Raw genomic sequence first — 24,929 nt, 5'->3', positions numbered from 1 at the left:
AATACTAATGGAGAAATTTGGCTCCCTAACAAAGGAAGGAATTAGACACTTTAAAAATGTTTGCATAACGAGCTCCTTCAAGTCTCATTCCGCTTCTTCTTCTTAATCACCTGGCTGCGTAAGCGGGCCTCTCCAGAACACCTACACCCTTCTTCAGGATCAGATACGGGTCCGGCAAGCCGCGGAATGATCCGAGAGAATTAATCCGCTAAACTTGATTCCATTACCGCCGTGTGATTATGCACCTTGATTACCGAACCCACCAGAAGGACCGGCGGGCCTCGCTTCCCGTTCTCTTTACGCAGTGATTAGCCTACCCCGTAACGGATCAATTCAGACGACCGTGTCCGTGTGGTCCTATAGACCGTCTGAAGTACAACACCGTGATGATTAACAGGCACTTGAGTTAGCCCTGATACCATACAGCTTGAACCATTGCATCGGAGCTGTGATCCGTCATACAAGCAAATAGATTCATAGAGCATTTCGTGAGAGTGATTATTGGATTATTGTTGTGGAGACAGAAATGTTTGGAGTTCAAGCATAGACAAGAGGGGTGTGTTGGGCTCTTCAGCGACTGGCAAGGCTATGCTACTTAAAATGGTTTAGCTGATACAACCGTTTTAACTCGTTTCAGCACCATAGTTCTGGACAGCTCCATTGTACATGGATAGGGTTGGGGCCGCAACATCAGAACCCTAAAGGCCAACTATCTGAATACGTTTTTATTGTATTTAATTACTGTCACTCAAACAAGCAAAAAGTGGCTGAAAGATTCTTCAACATTTCAGCAGGCCTAGGCTACAGTGATGAGAGAGAGGGACACACATCTATAGGTTCGTTTCATGACACTTACAGGGACGTGCTGTTCCGCAATGACACTGATCTGAAGAAACACACAGCCTCACAAATCTATAATCCTTTAACTCCGTTTCATTTGCGCGTCAACATATTTTTTTTTTATTTTTTTTATTTAATCTTCAGCCAAAAAACACTCATTTGGCGCAAAGATAAATAGTGCCGTAGAATTATCCAGACGATATCATGCATCAACCGAATAATGAGATGAGACAATGGATGCAATGGGGCAATGGATGAAATCGCATGACAGCAACGGGTTTCTCTTACCGACGACTAGAATGCACCGTCAATCACGCATGTAACAGCCATGCTAGGCCTTGACACAAACACTCCCAATACGGTGGTTGTCGTTTGATCTTCACGTCGTTAACCCTTTGCATGACAACACTGACGGCTGGGATCTGATTGACACGGTTAGGCTCATCACAGCCTACTCTGTGAAAACATGGCTCTCCCCAGGGGGTCGTCAACCCTAAACCTCCCGACACCACTACTTCATAGCCTAGGTAATTATGAACGAACACGGTGGTGTCGCAGTGTTGTTCGATACGTGTCAGTCAACGGAAGGGACGGTCTCGATCATCTGTCATCTCCATGTATGGTGACATATAGGCCTATCTTTTTTTCTTTTTTTTCTTTACATTAATGCATTTGTCTGTTTGAGAAGCACTCAAAAGGCTATCTGAGGGGGTCCGGTGACAACAATCCAGCTGATGAAAGTTGCTGCTGTATGCATAGCTCTACACACACGCAGGAGCCTTTTTCAGTAGATGCAAATTTCAGTTAGAGCTGCTCAATGCAGAATCCCATCAGTGGTCACGGTTCAACAACTCTTCAGACTTCAAGTGTGGAGATAATGGTCACTGTGAACTGCACAGCGATGCAATTCAAATCTCAACCATCAGCCATTCCATTGGACATGTTGGCTGAAACAGTGTGTTACCACTAAATGTCCCTCCCCCCCCTTCTCCCCCCACCTATGCTTATGGATGTGATGATGATGATGATGATGATGATAATGAGGATGATGATGAGAATAGATTTACTGCAATGATGCCAAGTGATGGGACACAGGACTGGCAATACGGTACACTACACTACCCACAAGGCACCGTTCGGTGGTGGCACACGTCTCTGAACGTTGTTGGACTGTTGTCAGAGAGTCTAAGATAACATACGCACGGTGGCGTGGGCAAGGTAGTTGTTCTGCCAGCCGGCCACGTCACAGGCACACACAGGCTTCCTACGTACCCTCGGAGTCCCTGGTGCTGCCTGCCTGTGTGTGGCCGTCCTCCTGCCTCACAGCGACAGATTGCCAAGGCTGGAGTCGGAGCGTGACGCCCAGGGAAGGCAGCAAGGTTGGAGATAGTCAGTCTTGCTATAGTGTTGGTTTTGGTAAACCTATACCCAAGCTCTTCTGCTTCTGTTCTTATTTTCTCTATAGCCGTTGGTAGTAGCCTCTCTCTCTCACCCTCCCTCTCTCTCTCTCTCCATCCCTCTCTTTATCAAAGGTTTCTCTCTCTCTTTCTCTTTCTCTCTCTCTCTCTCTCTCTCTCTCTCTCTCCCCCCCCTCTGCCCACCCACCCCCTAACCCTAACCCCGTCTCTCTTTCTCTCTCACTCAAGCAGTAAAACCAGGCATCTTACTGACACTGGTTGGCATTCAACATAAGGGACACATCACTGAATACTTGAAATACACTGAAAACTGAAATATAGTCATATAGAAAACAAGCAACACTCAAGCCACAAGGTTAAGATCTCAAGTATACACAATGAAAAAATACAATACCATCATGGTGAATATTGAACATTGAATAAGCATGTCATGGCTGCCTCCACTTGATAGTCTAGACCACACCGTAAGTGGCAGTAGGCACCATGTCATTAAATTACTGATCAAATGCCTCAGAACAGCGGGCTTCCATTGTGAATATTCCTTTTCATAAGTACGGAGCTCAAAAATGAAAACGTTGCGTTGCTATTGGCTCATAAATATGCCTGAGATGAGAAGAGAAAAACCCCATAGATTAACAGTATCGTGAGAGTAAATGAGGTAGATGAGGGAGGGAAGGAGATGAGGGAGGGAAGGAGATAAGGGCTTATGGTCTGTCGATTGCCTGTAGGGGAGCAAACAACAGACCATAGCATGTATGAGCATGAAAGCTGTTGTTCAAGAGATGTCTATACACTCGTAGAAAAAAAAGGCTTATTTGGCTTCTCGTTGGAGAGCGATTTGAAAAATCCCTTCTGGTTCCGTGAAGAACCTCTTACACAGAGAGGGTTGTACAGGTTTGACAACAACCTATATCAAATGATTTTCCCACAAGGACAAGCTGAATAACCCTTTTTTGGGGGCTTTTTCTTCAAGTGTAAGTTGGGGTGTTCAATAGGCTTGCTATCTCTAGATTTATAACCGATGGAAGGAGGGAGATCTTTGATGTCAGGGGGAACAGGAATCACAGCACTGAGTAATAGGGCATTCACTTTTATGTGTTTGAGTCAAAAGACTCACTCAGTGAATCATCCTCTGACAGAGCTATGGTGTCTAATGTTAGTGCTACCCTATCTGCTGCCACAGGTGGCCTGTTAGGATGTATATTTTCGGAAGAACCGCAGTAGTCATCGATATAATATGCTTTGATGGGGGATGTCACATTATGTAAGGAGGTTGGTCAGGATGAGGGAGGAGGGGAAAGTCTGTGGACATGCTGATAGAAACGAGTCTTTGAGATGCGATCCAGAAAACCAAACATTTTATTCATAAACATTTTCATAAAAATAACAACATCAATATTTGTTGAATGTATTATTGTATAAATGTGTATTATGTACAAAATTCAATACCCAACCAGTTAATATAACTTAAGGTGAGTTAAAACAATATTTTCGTTTTGCAGTTCCTTCTGACTGTTGGTGACACAACGTCACCAAGTTCTAACCTTGTTGTTTTTGCTCAAGTGAATACATTTCATCAGGAATGCCTCAAGTCTAAAATCAGCATTTCATCTGCCAAGTAAAAACTACAGAAACTCGCAGCAATGTGTGCTACCTGATAACTCAACAGCAATGTTTTTTTGGTGTTTAGTCAACTCTGGCTTGACTAGGCATTGTACAACACCAGCCACGGACAGTATGATGACATACTACTACAGGTTGTTGTTTTAAACTGATCAGCTGTTCAATCAAATTATGTTTTGAGTCATTTATACTTGTGTCTTAGAAATATACAGTATTTGATATCAAATAACCATCTCTAAAACATGATCTTATTCCAGCCCTCCAATATCATACATAAAACATTGTGTTTAAAGTTTAAAAATGCATTTCCACTTTAACAATTAAAGGAAAACAGTGGCAATTGCAATATGTATATACAGTTATAAAAATACAAAGTAAGTACAGCCATACAAATATATTTATTTTCCATTTATGGTAAAACTTTCACAATTTAATGATATTATTCAACCAATTTTTTTTTTAAACACAATACAAAGAACAATCAAGAGATTACTGACAGCAAAACAAAAATAATTCGCAAAACCTTGGCACAGATGGAGAGCTTTGTCTTCAAAGCCAAGAATATGTGTTACATTCATGTCCTAAAACGAAGTGTATCTCACTCTCTCTCCGAGTAGGACTCGGTAGTGTTTGTTCCCTATATTCAACAATACTGAACACAAACATGCATTTTTAATAAGAACCATTAGCCTATGTGACTGCGGTGTGTGGATACAAAAAGCCTTCGAAGCATAAAATATAAGACTCTCAAGTTGAAAGAGGTTATCTCCAAGTAGATATAAGTGCAATAACATATCCCAGCTTTTTCGATGCAGTTCCATTTCTTATTGGCTTTTTTACGTCGAGGAGGTTGCAGCTGTCCAGCTGACAATGTGCTGAACTGCAAGTCATAAAGATACGCTGCTGTAATACAGGGTTTGGTTTGAAAGGACCAAATCTGTTGATTGTGACAGCTAAAATACAACTTTCGTCTCTGTTGAGCTGTAAACTCGGGAGGGTTTTACAATCAATGTATGTATGCATTTTTGCATAGAGAGTCAGCAGCAGTACGTAAACGATTCACAAGGCGGCCACCCATTTCACAGCGTTTTGCAAAATCATACTTTTGCAAACCGTCCTTATTCTTGGTTTCCCTGCGACATCGACAGTCAACCAAGTTCACTCGACCGCAAACGTTGAGACATCAACATGGTATCAGTAGCCTAACGAGCTGTTTCACAAAGCTTCAATCTTCCAAGACGGAAAGATTGTGAATGTCGTGTTTGCGCATACAGCAACTGAATGTATCTCTCTTCAAATGCCCTCGGGTAGAGTAAAAGGCCAGGCGTTGACCACCTGTGGCTTTAACTCCATCTTCTCCTTCTGTTTCAGGTGCACCCGGCCGTGCCGTTTCCTCTCGTCGCTCCGGGCGAACCGTTTGCCGCATACGTCGCAGGAGAACGGTTTCTCACCCGTGTGAGTCCGGGTGTGGGTGGTGAGGTGGTCGCTACGGCTGAAACTGCGCAGACAGATACGGCACTGGAAGGGCTTGTGGCCCGTATGGATGCGGATGTGCCGGTTGAGCTCGTCCGAGCGGGAGAAGCGCCTGTCGCAGTTCTCCATGGGGCAGGTGAACGGTTTCTCTTTGGCTGGCCCATTGGAGGCGGCGGGGCTTTTCCTGACGCGGGGGGGCTTTTGGACACGGGTGTAACTTTGGGCAAATGAGTCTGGCAAGAGGGAGGAATACAGCATGGAGTCGATGGTGCTGGGGACAGCTGGGGAGGTGTAAGACGCATCGCACTGATTCGACAATGGCTGAAGTTCAAAGTTGGGGAAAATGCCCGGTTTCAAAAGGTTAGATGAGAGGTCCATGACAGGGTAGTTGGTGTAGAGAGGACTGGAGTAACTCTGAGAACAGGTGTCAGAGAAACACTGTTCCTGTTTAATGCCGCCTTCAACTTTAAACTCCATCTCTGGGTTGGGGCATATGGGGGAAAACGAGTCTAGGAGTTCCTTAACATCCACTTGTTGGTCGGGTGGGAAATCACTGGACATCGGGTAGGTTTCTGAATGAAAGCCCGTCTCCAAATAAGCGTCCGGTTTACTGAATGTGCCCCACTCGTAACAACTGCTCTCGAACTCATTCTTGACCACAACGGGGAAAGACGCAGTTTCCGACTGCGGCTCGACGCTGTTTGGGTTGGGGACTGGAGCAGGGGAGCCAAAGCTCACCTGAGAGGAAGCCGAATCGTGAGCCTGCCCGCCGGCCTGACCATCGGGGTAGCTGGGGCACGTCTGCTCCGGAGAGTAAAGGGGCGGGGTGGCGCTCCCTGCCGAGCAGGTGGAGGTCTGCCTCTGGACCCCCGCGTCGCCGAAGCTGCTGTCCACCGGTGCAGGCGACGCGTACGACGCCCCCGTGCCGTTTTGCTGAACTTCGGAGATCGGTAACGTGGAAATACCGACAATCTCTGTGATCATGTTGAGCAGCGTCTCCGTGCTGCACGGGGCCCCCTGAGACGCCTCCACATAGAAGCTGCCGGAGTATGCAAGAGAGGAGGGGTAGGTGGCCTTGGGGCCCTCGCAGGAATTAAAGGCGTACTCGGAGCTGGAGGGCTCCGTTTTGAGGGTGACAGGTGCTCCTTCTGAGAAAGAAGACAGAAGGAAAACTTTGTGTCATTTCAAATGCTTTGCACCGATCAAATGCGAAGGAAGCGTGTCACCGTTATGTAACCATGCATGCGTAATATGCACCATGCACAGTAAAGGACCATGTATACCTAGTACTAAAACCATGGTTTATTTTCGATAAAACTACGTATTGCAACTATTTAACTGCTATTTGACATATTGTCATTCAATGCATATTGATTTGTAATATGCTGCAGCGGTAATGCGAACTCACCATGGGTAAACTGAGCAGCTGCTCCTCTCTCGGCGTCCGCAAACATCTCCTGGTTATCCTTCCGAGCGCTATTTTCCATCCCCAAAGCAGCATTGTTGCAATTCTCAAACTGCGGGTAGAAGGAATCTTTCGAGTTCAAATCCATGTTGTTCAGCATGATTGCGAGTTTGGAGTCTTATCAATCCCAGGTAGTGTATAGGTCACACACACACAAAAAAACAGCAAACGCAAATTATGTCCTCTCCCCTTGTACGAACGGTGTCGTCAATTATCCACGAAAAAAGCCGGTCGATTGAGGAAAGAAATAAATATGCCAATAAATCGGAGTTCCTTTTTGGACCAGATACTGTAAAAGTGCGTCTCGTCGCTTTGCAGCTCTTCGGCTATCTGTTGCTGTGAATTTCACACCAGTGGCATCCCTCCTCTCCCCTTATATACACTTGGTCGGGTCGCTCGTCCCTCCTCCCCATTCATCACCTCCAGTGAGAGGATTCCCCGCTGCGTATAAACTTCATGCCCATACATGGACAGAGGATGTGACGGGCTTCCCCAAACAAGGAGACTTACCATACTGACGTTGCAACAAGTCGCTCGGATCCGCTAGGAACAGCCACACAGCCAGCCATCGATCACCCCATCTGATATGTTCATGAGAGAATAACAATGGATCAGGGCCTATATCAACACGATAGCATGTTCGCCTGTTGTTGTGAAGGATAATGTGGTGTGCTGTTGCATTTAGTCGACGAGGCAAAAGGCTACCATACTGTATATACATCCTGATGTGTTGAACTGTTAGGGTTAGGGTTTACAGTTTTTCCCAATCGTTGAAAACACGTTTCCTGAAACTATAGCTCAAATTTCTCTAAACTCTAAACAGACAAAAACTGTATTTTTTGTCAAACTCTTGTTTGTCAAAACTCTGTTCTCTCTTCTCAAAACTGATTCTTTCCACCAAAACGATACACACAGCTATCATATAAATATCTCTTACAGTGCATAAATTAAACACTGGTGTGATAAACTTATAACACAACCATCTAAATAGTGTTTATATATGTTTTGGCTTCATGAGGCCATGTTACATATTCAAATGTATAAAATTGTGTAGAAATTGTTTTCTTTTTCTCCTTTTTCAAAGTTTAGGGTATTTTTTTGTCCCAAAATAGGTTGCAATTTTATGGTACATACAGTATAAAGACTGTTGCCATATTGTAATACAATAATGAGATTATCATCATATAAATATTGCATTGACACAATCATTGTATCAGAATAGGATACAATGCACATCTGTCTATCCAATGATCTCCAATTGGGCTAAACTCACAACCCAGCTTCCCAGAGTCAAACTGTAAACTTATAGTTGATACTGCAACATTGTTAGAGTTCTGAGAATACACAAATGTTACCTATTTTGGCAAAACTTACAGTAATTGCACTGATAAGTAAAATGAAAAACACTACAGTAAGAAAATGTTTCGACTGTCTTTCTGGGGATGTAATGATGAAATCAGAGCACAAATAAAAAAGGTAACAAAGCAAATATTAGTTTTTTCCTGTAATACAGTAAAATGTTCAGCTGACCGAACTGACTGCAAAAAAAAAATAGTTTTTCGTTGGCCCACAAAAAAATAAAAATATAAAATGAAACAGTTCTACATGTAAATCAGTCCGCATCCTGCCTCCGATGCTAATCAGGGCAGAGGACCTCATCTACATCGCCTGCGATGTTCTCCCTGGCCAAGCAGCGGGGGAAGAAGCGTCTGTGAAAAGTTTATACACTATAGGCTACACACATATTCCATAAACGTAAGACAAAACAACATTACACTATACATTTCTCTAAGCCCTGTAGATATCCATAGAAACCATAAAGTTACATGACTGTAATTACTGTAGAGAGTATAGAAGACTCCTGAAGTGGTTACTTATCAATTCTCATCTCTAAATGCCCGGATAACTGAGGCCACCGTGAAGCGGCTCAAATTCGGCTGGACTCGCTGCCCAGCTTCGGTCATTGTTAGGCCATGATTGAGTACTTGGTCAATCAAAGTTGTGCGGGTTTCATTCGACATATTGGCTCGCCTTGCCTCTTTTATGCTCTGACGCATGATTGAAGTGTTTTGCCAATAGAGTTTGAACAGGTGAGAAGTGAGAGAGACCAATTGGTCATTAGCCTGTGGCATTTTGAAGGCCAGAGTTTTCCAGGTGAACAAAGTGTGCTAAATGATGCGATTTGTGCTTAGAGTTTTGCAAAAATGTGATTTAGAATTTCTATTTGAGTGAAAACAATGGAATTGTGCTTAGAGTTTAGCAGTCTAGAGTCTTGTTGATACATGAGCTTCAAGTTTTCAGACTTGTGTGCATAGTTCCATTTCTTATGTGTATACAATGGAGAAAAACTGTAATGTTCTCTGCAGCCGACACGTTTCAGAAGGCTCATTAAAACAAATAAAGACAACATTCCCTCATCCGAGGGTGATGTTACCAACGAGGCGGATCAGTTTCAATCATGGAGTGTCGTACTACAGGCCTAGCTTGTTATCGTATCGATGCAAATTAACCGACACAAACAATGATGTGGTTAAAAAGGGAGCGATTGAGTTCTCTTAAACTGAAATACAAACAGAACTTTCCATTTCGACCAAAGCTCATATTTGGTATAATAGGCTACGGCACAGCTCAACAGTTAAACTTCTGCAAGTTCGACAACAGGCTTTTCTAGAAACACGTGCTAACACGAGCCTATTAACTACATGGTCATGGTCTATGGATGAGTAAGACAACATTAAGCTCAAAGAGAAACTGCATGGAATGACTTCCCAAAGCGACAGAACATGACCGTATGATCCGAAGAGTGGCCTTGTCGTCTCTTTGTGCAGGGCGATGGGGACAATGTTCCTGAATGTGTTATTTCTTATTGTTATTTCTTGCTTAGCTGCTAATTCAAACTCGCACCAGTTTAATGTCATGGCCCCACTGTGCACATGTGGGCGGGAGAGGTAGCCTAGATGTTGTTTTCAGCTCTAAATGCAACTTGGGATAACCCCTCGCTGGTATACGCCTAATTGCTTCCAGACACGCTGTGCGCCAACCAAACAGTTTTTCTGTCAGTCACTTCCTCTAGTCTTTTGGCAAAAGTGACTGGCAAACTACCAAATACTCAGTCCAAAGGCTGGCCTTTCAGGCCTGTGCCAGGTCAGGGAATCGATGAGACCCCCGGAGTGTTCAGTGGTTGATCCCAGCTGTACCCCGATGGCATTTCAAATAAACAAACCAAACAGCACATCTAGCTGGGTCCATTTATAGGCCGTGTTCACATAGGCCTATAGAAATGTTAGGCACCATAGTGAACGTGGTTTGGAGGGTGAACTCAATGTGTGGGCCTACTGTGAATGAGCTATCGATGAGCTCTGTCATGGCTGAAGTGCCTCTGTGGGTATTTCAGCACCACGGACAGCACCGGTGCTGATTTAGCGCCCGCATCAAACGGTTGTCTGAAACTATAGGTCTAAAGTATAGGTCTAGGTCTAAACTATAGGTATAAACTATAGGTCTAGGTCTAAACTATAGGTCTAAAGTATAGGTCTAGGTCTAAACTATAGGTATAAACTATAGGTCTAGGTCTAAACTATAGGTATAAACTATAGGTCTAGGTCTAAACTATAGGTCTAAACTATAGGTCTAGGTTTAAACTATAGGTATAAACTATAGGTCTAAACTATAGGTCTAGGTCTAAACTATAGGTATAAACTATAGGTCTAAACTATAGGTCTAAACTATAGGTCTAAACTATAGGTCTAGGTCTAAACTATAGGTCTAAACTATAGGTCTAGGTCTAAAGGCTATCAAAACTCTATCGCATTACCTGACGTTTTCACATGAAGCATATTAGCTACATGTAATAGACCTAAGCGAATGCACATTGTAGTCTACTGCAAACTAGCCTATACACATGGTCAAATGGATAGGCCTGAGGTAAACCACACAGCCTGCTCTAAACAAAAAGGAACATTGGGGTATCTAGAAAACAATATATTTTTTCAAGGACGTTAGACTAGAAGTAAGCAAACCAATATCAACTTAATGCAAATAGTTGATCCTTCAGTAATATGCATTTGTTCTCCTAAGGTCTTTTTTCTTTTTTTTTTACACAAATGCTAACGATCAGAGGAAGGATTTGCAAATCGTTTCTATAACTGCATATGGAGAGAGAGCACTCCGCGTCCCCCCTTTTAAGTTATGAAAATGGCCTAATGCGCTCCTTCTATCTGTCTGCCAGTCAGCGCCGCGTTGACATTCTCTCCGGAACAAATCGTTTTCACCTCAGCGATGCGCTCTAATTCTAGGCCCCGAAATGTTTCGTCTCCAGGAGAGACGTCTTCCAGTAATCTTCGGCCTATTAAAACATATCTGATCACACAGAGTTCAGCCTCACCGAGACGCTGTTGTGATAACTAAATGGAGTGCCGCTAACCTCTCTCCTCTGCCAAATACCACAGGGCGAAGTAATGGATTTATATAATGGCACCACTCAGTGTTATTATTTCACAAGGCTAAACGCCGTACCTGTAAAAGCTTAATGAAAGCATCGTGGTTTGTCATTGTGCTAGAGTGCTAGAGTAAAAGTGCTTTCTTATTCCGTTCATGAAAAACTAAAGGTTTGACAAAAAAAAAAAAAAGGATGTCGCCTATAACACGACGTCGCGTGGTTGTGTCTTTTAACGACGATGTTGACTTCAAAGCGCATCAAAGTGGTGGCGATGGCTCCAAGATAAAACAGCACCGATGAAAGGACATATTTCCATGCTCAAGAGACATTTCGGTTAAATATGTCAACCTTTAAGTTGAGAAGTGGAATATAATAGCGTGATATACTGTAGACCTGGATCACATATATTCTCATACTCACACTCATATTAATGTCTTGACTAACAAACTTCCCCTGCAATAACAATATGACATTATGAATTCCCCTTGAAATTCTCCTTGAGTATGCTGCAGAGCCAGGCCTATATGTAGCGAGCGGAGGTGGCTTGGAATCCCACTCTTGTGATGGGTAGCCCGTCTGAGACACTCCTCTTGGTCTAATAGTAGACACTCGGGTCTTCCACGCAGGAGACCCAGGTTTGAACCCTGTCTGTCACATACTGTATGCTTATCGACAAGGTGATAACTGAATGAGCTAATCAATGCTGTCCATCATCATCGTTAAAGGGTATGATCTGGGGGATGGAAAAGCAGCAGGACACATTCGGAAAAATCTTCCGGTCACTTCTACGCACAGTCACAGTGACGGTCTGTGCTCTTTGGCCAACCCCAAAGTGCCATGTACGAATCCATCAAGTAAGCAGAACATCTGCTGTCATTTGAATTTCTGCATAGGTTATAGAGTTCCTAATAGATGCAATGTACTGAAAATGCAAATATTCAGCTCCGCTGTGCCGTCTATATGGTAATGAAATGCATTTATTCAATCATACTGCATATATATATATATATATATATATATACACATACACACACACACACATACAAATATTCAGACTCAAGAGCTGCAACAGCTTATGTAGTTTATTCACCAATGCAACTGAATTCCCCGGATCAGATGCTGAGGGGTTTTTTGGAGCAATCCCACCAAAGGCAGGGTGGTAAGAAGATCAGGAGATATCCGTACGCCCCCCCACAACACATTTTCTGACAACATGTCCCACATCTACAATCCCTCCCGAAGGCGACGGATGAGGGAACATCTCTGTCTAAAAACAGGGATATCATACAAAAGGGCTGTTAAGCGACCGCAAAAAAACGGATTGGGAGTGCTAACACCGGAGAAACCTCTGCCGGAAACACGAATCGCTATAAATACAAGATGCTCGCCTCAGCTGCCAAGTTTTTTTTTTCCTGTTTTTTTTTTTTTTCCCTCCTCTCCCTCTCTCTTTCTCTCTCTCTCTCTCTCTTTGGGCCACGCATCGTTACATATACCATCATTCAAACACTGGGCAATGAAGAGGGAGAGAGAGAGAGAGAGAGAGAGAGAGAGAGAGAAAAGGAGCGGAAGTGTGTTTTTTTTTCCTTTTGCAGGAGAAGCTATCTCCTCTCTCTCCCTTTCTCTCCCTTTCTCTCTGTGTGTATGTGCTTAGTGTGGGAGTGGGTGAGGGTGAGGGAAGCCCGGTACAAGGCCCTTCTGTGCTGCTGTTGGTGTGGCAGGTTTCCCTTGTGTTCCAAAAATACACCCAAGCTCAATGCTCGCCCACCTCGACCCCACCCCGGCCATCCGTTTCCCTCGCATCTCCTGCAGGGAAGAGATCAGAGCCGCGCTCCCTTCTCTCCGATCGTGACTGTGGAGGGGGCTCCAGCAGATGCAATTCCAGTGGTTCTCAAAGCCTCCCTTCCCATCCGGACTCCCCCCCACACACACAGCGACCCCCCCCCCCCCCACACACACACACACACACACACACACACACACACACACACCCCCCCACCCCCGTAGCCCCTACCTTGCCTTCCTCTATGCAGGAGGATCCTAGCTGGAGAGCACTTTGACTGGGCTCAGATCCTGGGCTGGTCTCCAGCTACCTGGAGTTACCTAATGGCTTAGCGGCTCTGGCGCTTTTGATGTGTAACCAGCGGAATGTAACAGTGAAATGATAGCCTACACCGTTATGCTACCCCCCAACTAAGTATTCTATCCAGGGTTCAGAATACTTATTTAGCACAGTTTGAGCTGCCTTCCATGAAAACGACTCTGAAGTGTATCTGGGGAAAAAAAAGAAAAAACGTCAGAGAAAAATCCAAGGTACAACAAGGGATTATGTTGTGTCAGGAGATAATAGGAGCATACTTGGTCTGTATGATTTTCTCTGCGAGATGGAACAGCTTCTACCCCGAAGGCCATGAAGGCTCACACAACACTGTCTAGCAAATCTATCCACCCCTCGTCAAACCCTCTGCTCCATTCAAAATCAGAATGGAACCAAAAGAGTCGTCACGTTGAAGACTGTTTCATCTGCCACTTTTTGCCAAAGACTCTGCAAACACACAGATATTGACTTCAGTTTGACGCAGTCTTATTTTTTTGATATGTATGACAAAAACACAACGAGATGCCCCCGGGGGTGTGTGTGTGTGGGGGGGGGGGGGGGGGTGAAACTATGACATCGTGACAGCTGGCCGCTCGCAAGGTAATTCAATAACAACTGCTTTTTTTGTCATCGCCTTGCACGATCATCATAAAAAAAAAAAAGGCGAAAAGAAAACAAAAAAGCATAAATCAATTCAAACAAATAACCTCGCAGGGCTTTTCTTTTTTTTTTTTTTCGGAGGAAACAGACGACTGTGTGAAGAGCTCGCTGCTAACAAAAGTAACTATGGTAACAGCAGGTCTACAAGGCAGCGTTTTTTTTTTTTTCCCACACGAGGCTCTAACGCTCTCTCTCCAGAAATAAAAACTGGTCGGGCTATAAGAGAGAAGAGCAGGTAAAGACAAAAGATCCTGGGTGAACCTATTTATAGAGCTATACAGCTCCGGACTTACATAACCAAACCAAACACCACAGAGGAGGCCGGGGATGGGCGGGGGGGGGGTTAAGAGAGGCCCGGCTACTGGGTGGGTACTGGAATGCAGGCTTTGGGGGGGGGCGAGAGGTAGAGGCAGAGGTACTGGGCAGAGGTAGAGGCAGAGGCAGAGGTACTGGGCTATAAGGGGACTCAGGGAGGGCCACCCCTGAAAGAGAGAGAGACAGAGAGAGAGAGAGAGAGAGAGAGAGAGAGAGAGAGAGAGGCACACAGAGAGAGAGAGAGAGAGAGGCAGAGGCACTGGGCTATAAGGGGACTCAGGGAGGGCCACCCCTGAAAGAGAGAGAGACAGAGATAGAGAGACAGAGAGAGAGAGAGAGAGAGAGAGAGAGAGAGAGAGAGAGAGAGAGAGAGAGAGAGAGGCACACAGAGAGAGAGAGAGAGAGAGGCAGAGGCACTGAGCTATGAGGGGACTCAGGGAGGGCCACCCATGGGGTGGGTGGGTGGGTGCGTGCTGAGAGGGGTGGCAGCCGGGTGGGAGTTCTACCCGTACAAGATGAGAAAGAGCCGTTTGTCGATGATACCTCATAGGGAGGGGAGGAGCGCGGTGGGGGTAGGCGGGGGGGGATTGTTATTGTGCCAACGGGTGAGGACAGGACACGTTTTGCGCTCTTGCGTCTGTCGATATCCCAGGCTCCCCTGGGAGAGAGGAGTGATGCAAGCACCGAGGCGCCACCAGGGTGTCCGTTTGTGTTTCAGCGTCAACGGCAGAACGGTTGACATCATTGCGCGGCGAGCTAAAGTGTTTGTGAGGGAGAGAGAGCGGGGGGTGGGTGGGGGTGGGGGTGGGGGGAGAGTAGCCTACTCTTTAGCCACGGGGCACAAGGAATCCACACAGACAGACACACACACACACACACACACACACACACACACACACACACACACACAAACAAAACCCAACGTCATAGTGTGAGCTTCTAGACCAGGTTAACCTCTGCAATTATGTGTCAGTGGAGAGATAAGGAGGTTTCCTCACACATTACCATATCACCCCCCAGGACAAAGCTTCTGACATAGCTCCCTCTAAAACAATAAGACTGTAATACTCCTTGCCTCCCTTTATCACCCAAATTGATCTATTAAAAATAATTACCCCGCCGCTTTGGTGTAAGGCTCTTCTCTATTGTACTGTAAGTAAAGCTCAGTTGTATTCACAATAACTGCTCTCTCCATCACCATCACCAGAAAAGGCTTAATAATTAGCTCCCTCTAGCATAACTTAGCAGTAATTACATTGTGGAGAGCTGACTGCTGGAGGGGACTATTCCCAGCTACTTCATTGACACTCTCCAGAGATGTACACTCATTTCCTTATATTAAAACAAACTCTATTAAATCTAGGAATTGAAATTCAAGCTACTCAAAAGGGAAAACGTCGTTAGTCGAGTAGGCTTAATATCGGTAGGGTGGTAAAACCAGGCGGTAATATTTTCAATCCAAGAACTGAAATTCAGTCTATTGCTTTTTGTTGATATTGTACGGTATACTGTTTGCATGCCACCGCCACATCACGATGGACTATTGGTGGGCCTGGGGTAGTCGCAAATATTCACCTTTTCAGTTGGGCCATAGGAGGCTCTTACAAATGGAAGCCAGACAACGTGGCGTTGAATACCGGCCTGACTCATCTGTTTATGCAGTCACATTAGTTGGCGCTGATACTGTTAGGCTATTATCCCATTTGAGCGTGGAAAAGGGGTCTTGGGCGAGGGGGGGGGGGGGGGGGGGGTGGATGGCGCCGTGAGTGCTTTAGTCGCACAGATCGGGCCGCGCTCTTCAAAGGAATAAATGCATTTTCTGACTGCAGTCGCTTTGAGGGGATGTGGAATACATTTCCTCTGTGTATGTGAGACAGAGAAAAGGACAGAGAGAAAGAGAGAGAGACAGAGACAGAAAGAGAGAAAGAGAGACAGAGAGAGTGAGAGAGAGAATGGTTCTGGCTAATGTACTGCATCATTCACGCCCTGGTCCCATGATGATATGCTCTGCCTCACCAGGTGAAAGGGTCAAACGCTGGAACTACGTCACCCCACTGCTGGTAAAGTTGCCCCTGGGTGCTGATCTTGTTTTTTTTTTTTTATTCTCTTCAATTTAATGGTTAAGGTTTGGATTTAGGGTTAGATCAGCACCTAGGGGCAAATTGACCCTGGGCCTTCGTCACCAACAAGACCCCAGCAGCATCACACTGACCCCTGAGTCCTGACCTCTGCCCCGGGGCCTCTGACACATCTCCCTATTGGTTAACCACAGTGAGGTCACACACCACACCACTCAGATTGGATAATTCATCTAAACCGAAAATGTTAAGGGCTTGTATCACATCTATCGACGACAATCCGACAATCAAGCAGTGCTCTCAATGAATGACAAAACACACAGACAGTGCTTATGGTTTGGAATGGACAATTTCCACGATTTCCACAATCCCCCCCCCCCCCCCCCCCAAACTCATTATTTCTGTTTCTTGGTCATTGCTCGCTGATATGACGATGTGACATCATGTACAGCTTTTTCTACCTTTCTCTTCCACAATCTGTACTTTTTGTACCTAGACTACTGCTGCTTTCCTGAGCACTGCAGGCCTATTTATAGCCCGGCAACCTCACTGTGCCATGCGCGGCCTTGGAACTGCTCTCTCTATTCAAACCGCCTTAGATTCCAACAAGCTATATGGGAGATACAAAGGTTTGGACCCAGGGTCACAGAGGCCTTCATTCAGTGAATGCAGTTGTCAAGGTGCTGTTTATGTTGAACTGAGGGAAATAATCAAAATATAGCTTTTGTATGCCCCTCTGTGTGTGTGTGTGTGTGTGTCTACATGTGAAAAGACATTGACACCAATGCACTCCCTCCAAGGCCTCTCAGTTTTCATCTTAACCAATTTAGCATCAGGCCCTAACAACAACACCTTGCCATGGTTACCAGGCGCTGCAGAAACAATGATCACCTGTGGATTGACGTCAACCGCTGTCCTTCGCAGACCTGACAAAGGATCAGGACCCAGCTCTGACACTTCAATGGCTGAAGTTTCTTTCCTTGATTCCTTGCGTACTCTCTCCTCGCGTCCTAAAAATGCATCGGAGGAAAAGGGCTGAGGAGAGGAAGCTCAGACCTTCTCCTCCACTTAGTTTTGAGGAGGCAAGGACGCTAGGAATCCAGGAAAGATTTTTCAGTAAGTAATAGCTAAAGAAGGCCCTTTAAGATAAGGGTTAATTGGTTTCTACTCACAAATCTACTGACTGTTTTACCATAAATAGAGACTAGAGTACTGTACATCACAAAACTGTCATATTCTGTAACTGTAATTTCTACAAAGGGGAGTCATTCTTTCTGCAGGCAATGTTGAAAAAGAAAACAACATCAGTAGTCAACACAAAATCAGGTGTGAAGTTTTTATACTCTTTCTCACAGAGCACATAACAAATCAATGCCACAACATGACTCAATGTTATTTCCTGGCTGTCAAATTCAAGTCTTGCGCATGGAAAGTCTGCTGCTAGTGGTGGTTTTCAAGATTTTTGTTATTTTTTTTTTTTTGTCATCATCTTTGCATTGCCAAAAATGACAGGAGACTGTGAAAACATTTCTCTTTGAAGTGCAACACTTGGGCAAAGTAAACTTATTTCACCGGTTCATATAAGCTTGGCTAGGACTTAAAGCAACCAGTAACAAAGTTACCTCAAGGACCAGCTAATTCTTAAGACACAATCGTGCCATCCTGTACCAGGCCTTGATGTAGACCCTCACATAGAGACGTTCCACAGTGGCCACACCCCTGAGGTACGGAAGTACAGTTTCCAATGGGGGTTTCCGAAGAGTTTCCCAGTGGAGTACAATTGTTTGTTTTTTTAAACTATAATGCAGGTGATTAATGGTGAGGAGAGTTAACTATTCTTGATAATAACACCCCAAACTCATGAAAATGTTTATTGAAACAGAAATAACAACAGTGAATGTCGAAAAAGTGGCTATCAGTAAGCTATTTGTCGTGGGGTCAACAAGGAAACTTGACTTCCGTACCCCAGTAGAGGGGCATGGTTTGGGATTTGAACCCTTCCCGATGGAACCAACTGAATAATTTCTACTCTGAAATTAATTGCTGCTTTCCGGGAGCACTTGGACGGCACTTAGGAAGCTCATGGACAAATAGGTGGCGTATTCAAACAGAGCTTTACATGAGTTCTAGACAAAACATCAGTTTTACAAAACACAGAGAAAAAGATTGAGACATTGGATTTCCATAATTTCATTTCTGAATCATAAATCAACAAAATCAGACGACATTCAAGGGAGAAGGGGGGGGGGTAAAATGGCACCTTTAAGAGAACATCATACAAAACGCTAGTTGAGATGGAGCCCTGTCCAGAAACATCCCCCAGCATCTTCTCTCTTGACACTTGTGTATATCTGCTACGATAAGAATGAGAGACAAAGGATGGTAAAAAATGCAGCTGCATTTGGATACCCTGTCTAAACAGAAGGAACCTTCCCTTCCTCGCGAGTCGACGCCGGAGCTTTCGGACCGGCAGCCGTAATAACGGCCGTTAGAAACGGTGTAAGGGATTAAGGAAATGAGCTTCAAATGTTGCAGAGTAAGGAAAAAGTCGTTAAAAGTATTCGAAAGCATCCAAGGGTGTCGTTATTTACGACTACCATCTTGCTTATTCCTATCCGATCCTCTCAAATCTACACAAGAGTATAAGGAGAAGGGTGCTAGGGGTTCTCTGGACACTAGCCAAACATGTAGATGGGCAGTGTCAGTACTGTTCAGCCATCATTAAAACAGTCAGAGCTGACCAGCCAGTGAAGGGGTGGCTCCCTTGCCCCCTGCCTGTGCTGTCGTTGTACTGTTCCCATATGTACCCCGTCTCTGCATACTGTCTGTAAACGTTATTGATGATATTAGTCCTGAGCTCCTGGTAGAGGGCAGCAGCCTTCTCCTGATATGGCCCCTCCGCGTTGCCGTAGTGGTGCAGCGCCCGGACAGCTAGGTAGTTGATGTTGATCCATATGGGTCCTCGCCAGTAGGGAGCGTCGTGCTCCGTGTTGCGTTTCATGTAGAGCGGGTCGGCCCTGGAGAGCGAGCGCAGGCCGTAGGGAGTCCACAGCTTGTCCGAGTCCCGCATGTCCCTCAGGACGTGCTCCATTTTGGGAGAGTCGGGGGTGAGGACGTGCAGCAGGAAGGGGAACAGGCTGACGTAGCCCAGCGCGTTGACGTACTGCAGCTTGGGGGCCCTGCGCACGGAGCGCACCAGACGCGCCACGGGGAACTGGTGCCGGGGCTGCCCCGGGGGCACGTACACCTTCTCTTGCTGCAAAGACACGGCCTCTGTGTTGTTCCCGTAGTCACTAAAGGCCCGGAGCTGGTCCGACCAGTGGAGCTGGCTGAGCAGGTCGTTGTCGCTGAGGACCTGGTGGGTGCGTTCGTACTCCTGGTGGGGCTCTCCGAGCAGCTTAGCCACGCTGGCCATGATCCCCGAGGCCAGGGCCATCCAGCAGTGCAGGTCCACGTGGCGCTCCTCCACGGAGGGGTGCGAGGCCCGCGGGTAATCGTCCAGCCCGGAGGTCAACGTCTTGGGGTTGAGGAAGAGGTTGGTGTCCTTATCCCGGCCCCTCCAGCGGTAAGAGTTTGGTAAAGGCCCAGCCTGTGTGGTGTTGTACCACTCGAACCAGGTCTGGAGTCTCGGGTAGAGCCTGCGGAGGAAGGGCAAGGTTAATTGAGAGGACGTGTCGTCCGGGTCGGCCGAGAGTTGCTCCACAAGCTCCTGCAGGGCCAGGAAGAGGGTGGGCGGGTTGGCGTTCTCGTTCCGCTGCACCACAAACTCTGCAGGGACTTTGCTCCGAGCCTCGTCCCCCAGGATCTGCTCACGGGGGATCCAGCCCTCCACATTGATGAGGTCCAGCCAATGGGCTGTAGCCTCCCTAGTCACCTGGGGGTCCCACTTGCTGAGCAGGAGCTGGTGGAAGCCCTCGTCCCATAGGAAACCCCTGGGGAAGAAGGAGCGGGAGGGGACAGCGGTGAACAGGGCGCCCTCGGGATAGAGCAGTGGGTACTCGTTGTAGTGGGACTGCACCACAGACTGGCCGTAGAAGTAGCCCATCCCGCCCAGCATGTTGCTCAGCGCGGCCTTGCTGAACTTGACCTGGGCCTGGCTAAGGCCCTTGCCCTGGAGGCCGAATGTCTTCTCAAACTTCAGGTCGAACGACGCCTTCCTCTTCTCCAGCTCCTCCGTCATGGCCTCCCTGACAAGCTGGTTCGGCCGGTTGCGGAAGCTTCCAGACTCGAACAGAACCTCGATCTGGAAGGGAGTCTGGACGGTGACCTGGTGGAGCACAAAGTCGCTCTCCTTGCGGGAGTCCTGGGGTTTCTGCTGTTGCTGGTGGTGGGCGGGCTTGTAGGTGTCCACGGCGATGTACTGCCGCTTCTCGCCTGAGGGGGGGCTGTAGACGAAGCGGCGGTTCAGGCTGTTCCTTACGATGTCCGTCAGTTTCTCCAGGCCCGGGGTCACAGCCTGGAGGTAATTGTAGCTGAGGAGGCAGAGAGACTTCAGTCAAACTCTGTCTTGGCAGTTGAATTGTTACACTATTTGCCTGTCAACTTTTTCCCTAGTTACTCTTCCATTGTCTTTTCTGGCTTCTATTATGCCATGCAGTGTTTTGTTTCTTTGTTAGGATATCGCTCCTCTTGACATGACTTCATTCATTTTTTTCATGAGGCGATGAAAACCTTTACGGCTTGTACGTCAGATTATTTATTCATGCATTTAGTCATGAATGATACTTTGTGCACCGTTTATGTGCTCTTTTGACGCCTTATTCACCTTGGGACTATTGTTGCATTTATTGCCATGGGCATTCTCTCTAAATACATTGTATTCAGTGAATGCCAATGTAAAAGGCATATTGACAATACACTGGCATTTTTCACAAAGGTAAACTGTCCTTTTATACAGTACACAGGCTAATCCTTTATTGTGCATGCATCATGTGAGGACGTGTGTGTCTCAATTGTCAAAAGAGGCTTCCTCTCCTTCATCTGCACTGACAGGAGGGAGCTAGGCCAGTGAAGGCAAATCCCTGGTAGATAGGTATACTACACCATGTTGCTTACACTATCCCTGGTAGATAGGTATACTACACCACATTGCTTACACTATCCCTGGTAGATAGGTATAGTACACCACATTGCTTACACTATCCCTGGTAGATAGGTATAGTACACCACATTGCTTACACTATCCCTGGTAGATAGGTATACTACACCATGTTGCTTACACTATCCCTGGTAGATAGGTATACTACACCACATTGCTTACACTATCCCTGGTAGATAGGTATACTACACCACGTTGCTTACACTATCCCTGGTAGATAGGTATACTACACCATGTTGCTTAAAGTATGCTTGGTTTTCAGATCAGTGCAGGTAAAGGAGAGGAGATGAGGTGGGGAGGCCTTGTTTCAGTGAGTACCTGGCGTATTTGGCACTGGAGGACTCCCCGGCGACAGGCTTGCGGAAGGTGATCTTGAAGTTCCCCAGCTCCTCGGAGAACCCTGTGATGGAGCCCAGACGGTTCCTCTCCTCCACGTGAGCCTCGAGGGAACCCTGCGTGTCCGCGGCGGCATAGAACATCAGAGAGATGACTGGCGCGTGAGGAGCGGAACTCTGGAGGAGGGGAAAACAAACACATTTTTATTTTGTTTAATTCTATCCAAACCTCATTTAACCAGGAAGTCCCATGTTTACTGTGTAGTCCTCTTATAGTGGCTTTACACACTACAGGGCTGACCCAAACCGTTTTGTGCCGGCTCAGTTTATTTCCTTTCACAATGCCCATTCCATCTGTTTCAGCACCTATGGAGGACATGTAACGAGGCCAGCCTGGTACAGCCCCAGCTCACTTTTGCTCTATAGTGTGAATTAGGGTTGACTCACATGCTGTTTGGCTGTGATCCTCCAGGTCCAGTCTCCACCGTGCTCCCCGCCCTGCCTCTTAACAAACTCAGTGGTGAGGGTGAAATCGCTGTCTCTGATCTCTTGGACGCCGAAACTGAGGCCGTCATGCATCAGCCAGCCGTATCCCTGGAGACGGTCGCCCTGCTCACAGGTGTGCCTCAGGTTCACATCCATTTCGGAGAACTGACGCATCCACATCAGGCCTGGTACAGAGAGACATGGATCAACAACACAGTAAAGTAGCTAACAGGTTAGCATGGTTGGCTATGCATTTAGATAGGATCCAACCTGTACTGGTAGGTGACAAGACATTAGCCTGCAATTTGCCAACATTTTACCATTTGGGATTATAGACACAAGGGAGCATCAGCACAATATTGTAACCTTAAAAAACCCTAACCTTAAAAAAATACTATGCTCTCTCTACTCACCATAGAAATATTCAGGGCAGTTCAGTGTAAAAGGGCCCATGAGGATCAAAATGTGAAATCCATCAGAGCATATCAAATTGGGTGTCTAGGAGTCCATATTTTATGGAAATTAAGTCAGAAATGTCCCTATCCCTACATTTCCTCAACCATCTTCCATCATAAAAATAGGAATAAGCAAAGGCTTTGACTTCTGGTCAAACATATGGAAAGCGTCTAATGAATGACATTCAAATCAAGAAATGATGCATTTCTGTAGGGGACCCATTTAGTCATTCTGTTCACTTACTGTAGCTCAAAAACCAAAATAGATATTTGCAACTTTCCCACTCTTTCTGCAGACATTTTAATCTTAATTTTGACATATTTAAGAGAGTTGTGGGGAAATGTGGTTATACTGTACAGTTCTTAAAGTATGTGTTATTTCCAGTTGGAATTGTTAGAAGTGGTCCTTGTGCATAGAGTTGTATCGTTAAACGTTGCTATCAAAGGTTTTTGCTTGGCATATGTTGAGTGAAAAATTGAGTCCCAGGGACATTTTGTTACCGTGGAATTGCCAAGACAATATATACATTTGCGAATAAACAGAGAGACCAGTGTCTTACATACCTGTGACGACAGACTTGGGGCTCCTGGTCTTCATCCCGAAATAGACCTGGGGCCTGTAGGACCCCCAGAACCTCTCAGGGGCCACGTCAGCACTGGAGCTGTTGGCATCCAGGACACGCGGAGAATGGTGCAGAGTCACTACCCGCTTGGCCAGCGAAGACCTCATATAGAGGGCGTAGAAGAACCAAATGAGGCTGAAGATGCAGAGGCCGATGGAGATGTTGATGAAGATTTTCCCAACATCCACCTTCTTCTTCTTCTTCTCCTTGTGCTGCAGGGTGGCCGGCTTCTCATCTTTCCTTGGGAGGGGGGCGGCATCGCCAGTGACCACCCTCTTCCGCTGCCTGCCCATCATTCCCTTCTCTGACTGGGGACATTAGGGAAATCACACATGGTACAGTGGAAGCAATTAGGAGAGTCTAAAAAATTTATTTGAGTGATAATCGGGTCATGCGATGCAGTTGGCAAGTGTATCTTGGGACCATATATACTGAAATGTGTGCACACACTGTAATGTAAGTCGCTTTGGATAAAAGTGTCAGCTAAATGGCATATATGTATGATGTACTGTACTGCTTTAAGCCATGTCTTTTCATGTTACTATATTGTATGGGGTAGATATCTTATCAAGCAAAAATACTGACCAGCTAGACCTAGGTTGCAAGATCATAAGAAACAGATATTCACAGTTCCTAGAATTGGAAATGGTAACCCAAGCGTGTACTATTGAATATGCACCTGCCACAAACAAATCTCAAGGCTTAGCAGCATAGAGCTAGCTCCATACACATGCATGGTGCCCTTCCTTTATGGTCACTGACGAAGAGACGTGCATGGCTACAGGACATTAACAGAGACCACCTTTCAAAAACCGTTACATTGTAGTGTTTCTTATTTCTCACAAACTACACTACAGCATAGCTATGCCACGGCAAGCCAGCTAGCTACCACCATGCTAACTGGATATGGGTCCGCACACCAGCAGTGGCACACTAACGTCACTGTGGCACGTATTACCTGGGTTTATAAGAACAGTCTGTAACAGTCTCAGTCACAGCATGAATTGACATCTGAATTTCGATAAATGCCGTGCAATACTGTGATAGTAATGTAAATACCCACCTTACTATAGATGATTCTCAGCTGCACATAATTCGCACTACTTCCTACTCGCCTCGTTTTCGTGAAGCACTGACGTGTACATCCACCAGTTTGAAGTTCGTGGTTCGGCTACGTTTGAATATGTGTGTAGAGCTTTCATAGGCTTAAAACATATTTGAAAAATGGAACCTATTTGGTGCTTATAATGCATGTTAAATATATTTGGTCATCTGTGTGCATTAATCGTTAAACGCCTACAGTCACTTCCTCAAAGAATGATTAGATTATATTTTCTTTTTAAATAGTTGTTTCACTTTCTGAAATAGTGTACCTTCAACCCAGTAATACACAGATGTCTGTTGGGCTTATGTACAAAATAAACATGTTTTGCTTCTATTTGAGATGATACAATGCTAATTGATGACAATGATACAATGACACAATGCGCTCAACTGTGAATATGATCGCCCCTTAAACCTCCCCCC

General features: G+C 45.7%; 2 protein-coding genes across 3 annotated transcripts; both read right to left on the bottom strand.

Moving 5' to 3' along the window:
- Positions 1–5,029: 5,029 nt before the first annotated feature.
- On the bottom strand, positions 5,030–6,943 carry LOC310821285 (early growth response protein 4). The gene is made up of 2 exons (XM_083693263.1): positions 6,763–6,943; positions 5,030–6,502 (listed from the first exon to the last, which is right to left on the bottom strand). Exons 1-2 carry the CDS (start codon positions 6,917–6,919, stop codon positions 5,175–5,177), a joined length of 1,485 nt encoding a protein of 494 aa, XP_083549389.1. The 5' UTR covers positions 6,920–6,943; the 3' UTR covers positions 5,030–5,174.
- A 10,784-nt stretch (positions 6,944–17,727) lies between these two features.
- mogs (mannosyl-oligosaccharide glucosidase) lies at positions 17,728–24,517 on the bottom strand. 2 transcript variants are annotated; one of them, XM_083692929.1, is made up of 5 exons: positions 24,466–24,517; positions 23,344–23,706; positions 22,286–22,509; positions 21,822–22,015; positions 17,728–20,877 (listed from the first exon to the last, which is right to left on the bottom strand). In XM_083692929.1, exons 2-5 carry the CDS (start codon positions 23,696–23,698, stop codon positions 19,107–19,109), a joined length of 2,544 nt encoding a protein of 847 aa, XP_083549055.1. In that variant the 5' UTR covers positions 23,699–23,706; positions 24,466–24,517; the 3' UTR covers positions 17,728–19,106. The 2 variants fall into 2 exon arrangements, with proteins under 2 accessions (XP_083549055.1, XP_083549054.1); XM_083692928.1 differs by having other exon boundaries at positions 23,344–23,710; positions 24,466–24,509.
- Positions 24,518–24,929: the final 412 nt, after the last annotated feature.

Source organism: Argentina silus, assembly GCF_951799395.1.
Source record: "Argentina silus genome assembly, chromosome: 21".
Classification (NCBI taxonomy): domain Eukaryota; kingdom Metazoa; phylum Chordata; class Actinopteri; order Argentiniformes; family Argentinidae; genus Argentina; species Argentina silus.
This window is presented reverse-complemented; position numbering and strand designations above follow the sequence as displayed.

What these genes read in the sequence shown, in the direction of transcription:
- LOC310821285 (XM_083693263.1), bottom strand. Translation starts at nt 6,919, where the DNA reads ATGCTGAACAACATGGATTTGAACTCGAAAGATTCCTTCTACCCGCAG. An exon ending in AGCTGCTCAGTTTACCCATG is followed by an intron (nt 6,503 to 6,762) that starts GTGAGTTCGCAT and finishes CTTCTTTCTCAG; the next exon opens with AAGGAGCACCTGTCACCCTC.
- mogs (XM_083692929.1), bottom strand. Translation starts at nt 23,698, where the DNA reads ATGATGGGCAGGCAGCGGAAGAGGGTGGTCACTGGCGATGCCGCCCCC. An exon ending in GGATCACAGCCAAACAGCAT is followed by an intron (nt 22,016 to 22,285) that starts GTGAGTCAACCC and finishes CCCCTCCTCCAG; the next exon opens with AGTTCCGCTCCTCACGCGCC. An exon ending in TCCAGTGCCAAATACGCCAG is followed by an intron (nt 20,878 to 21,821) that starts GTACTCACTGAA and finishes CTGCCTCCTCAG; the next exon opens with CTACAATTACCTCCAGGCTG.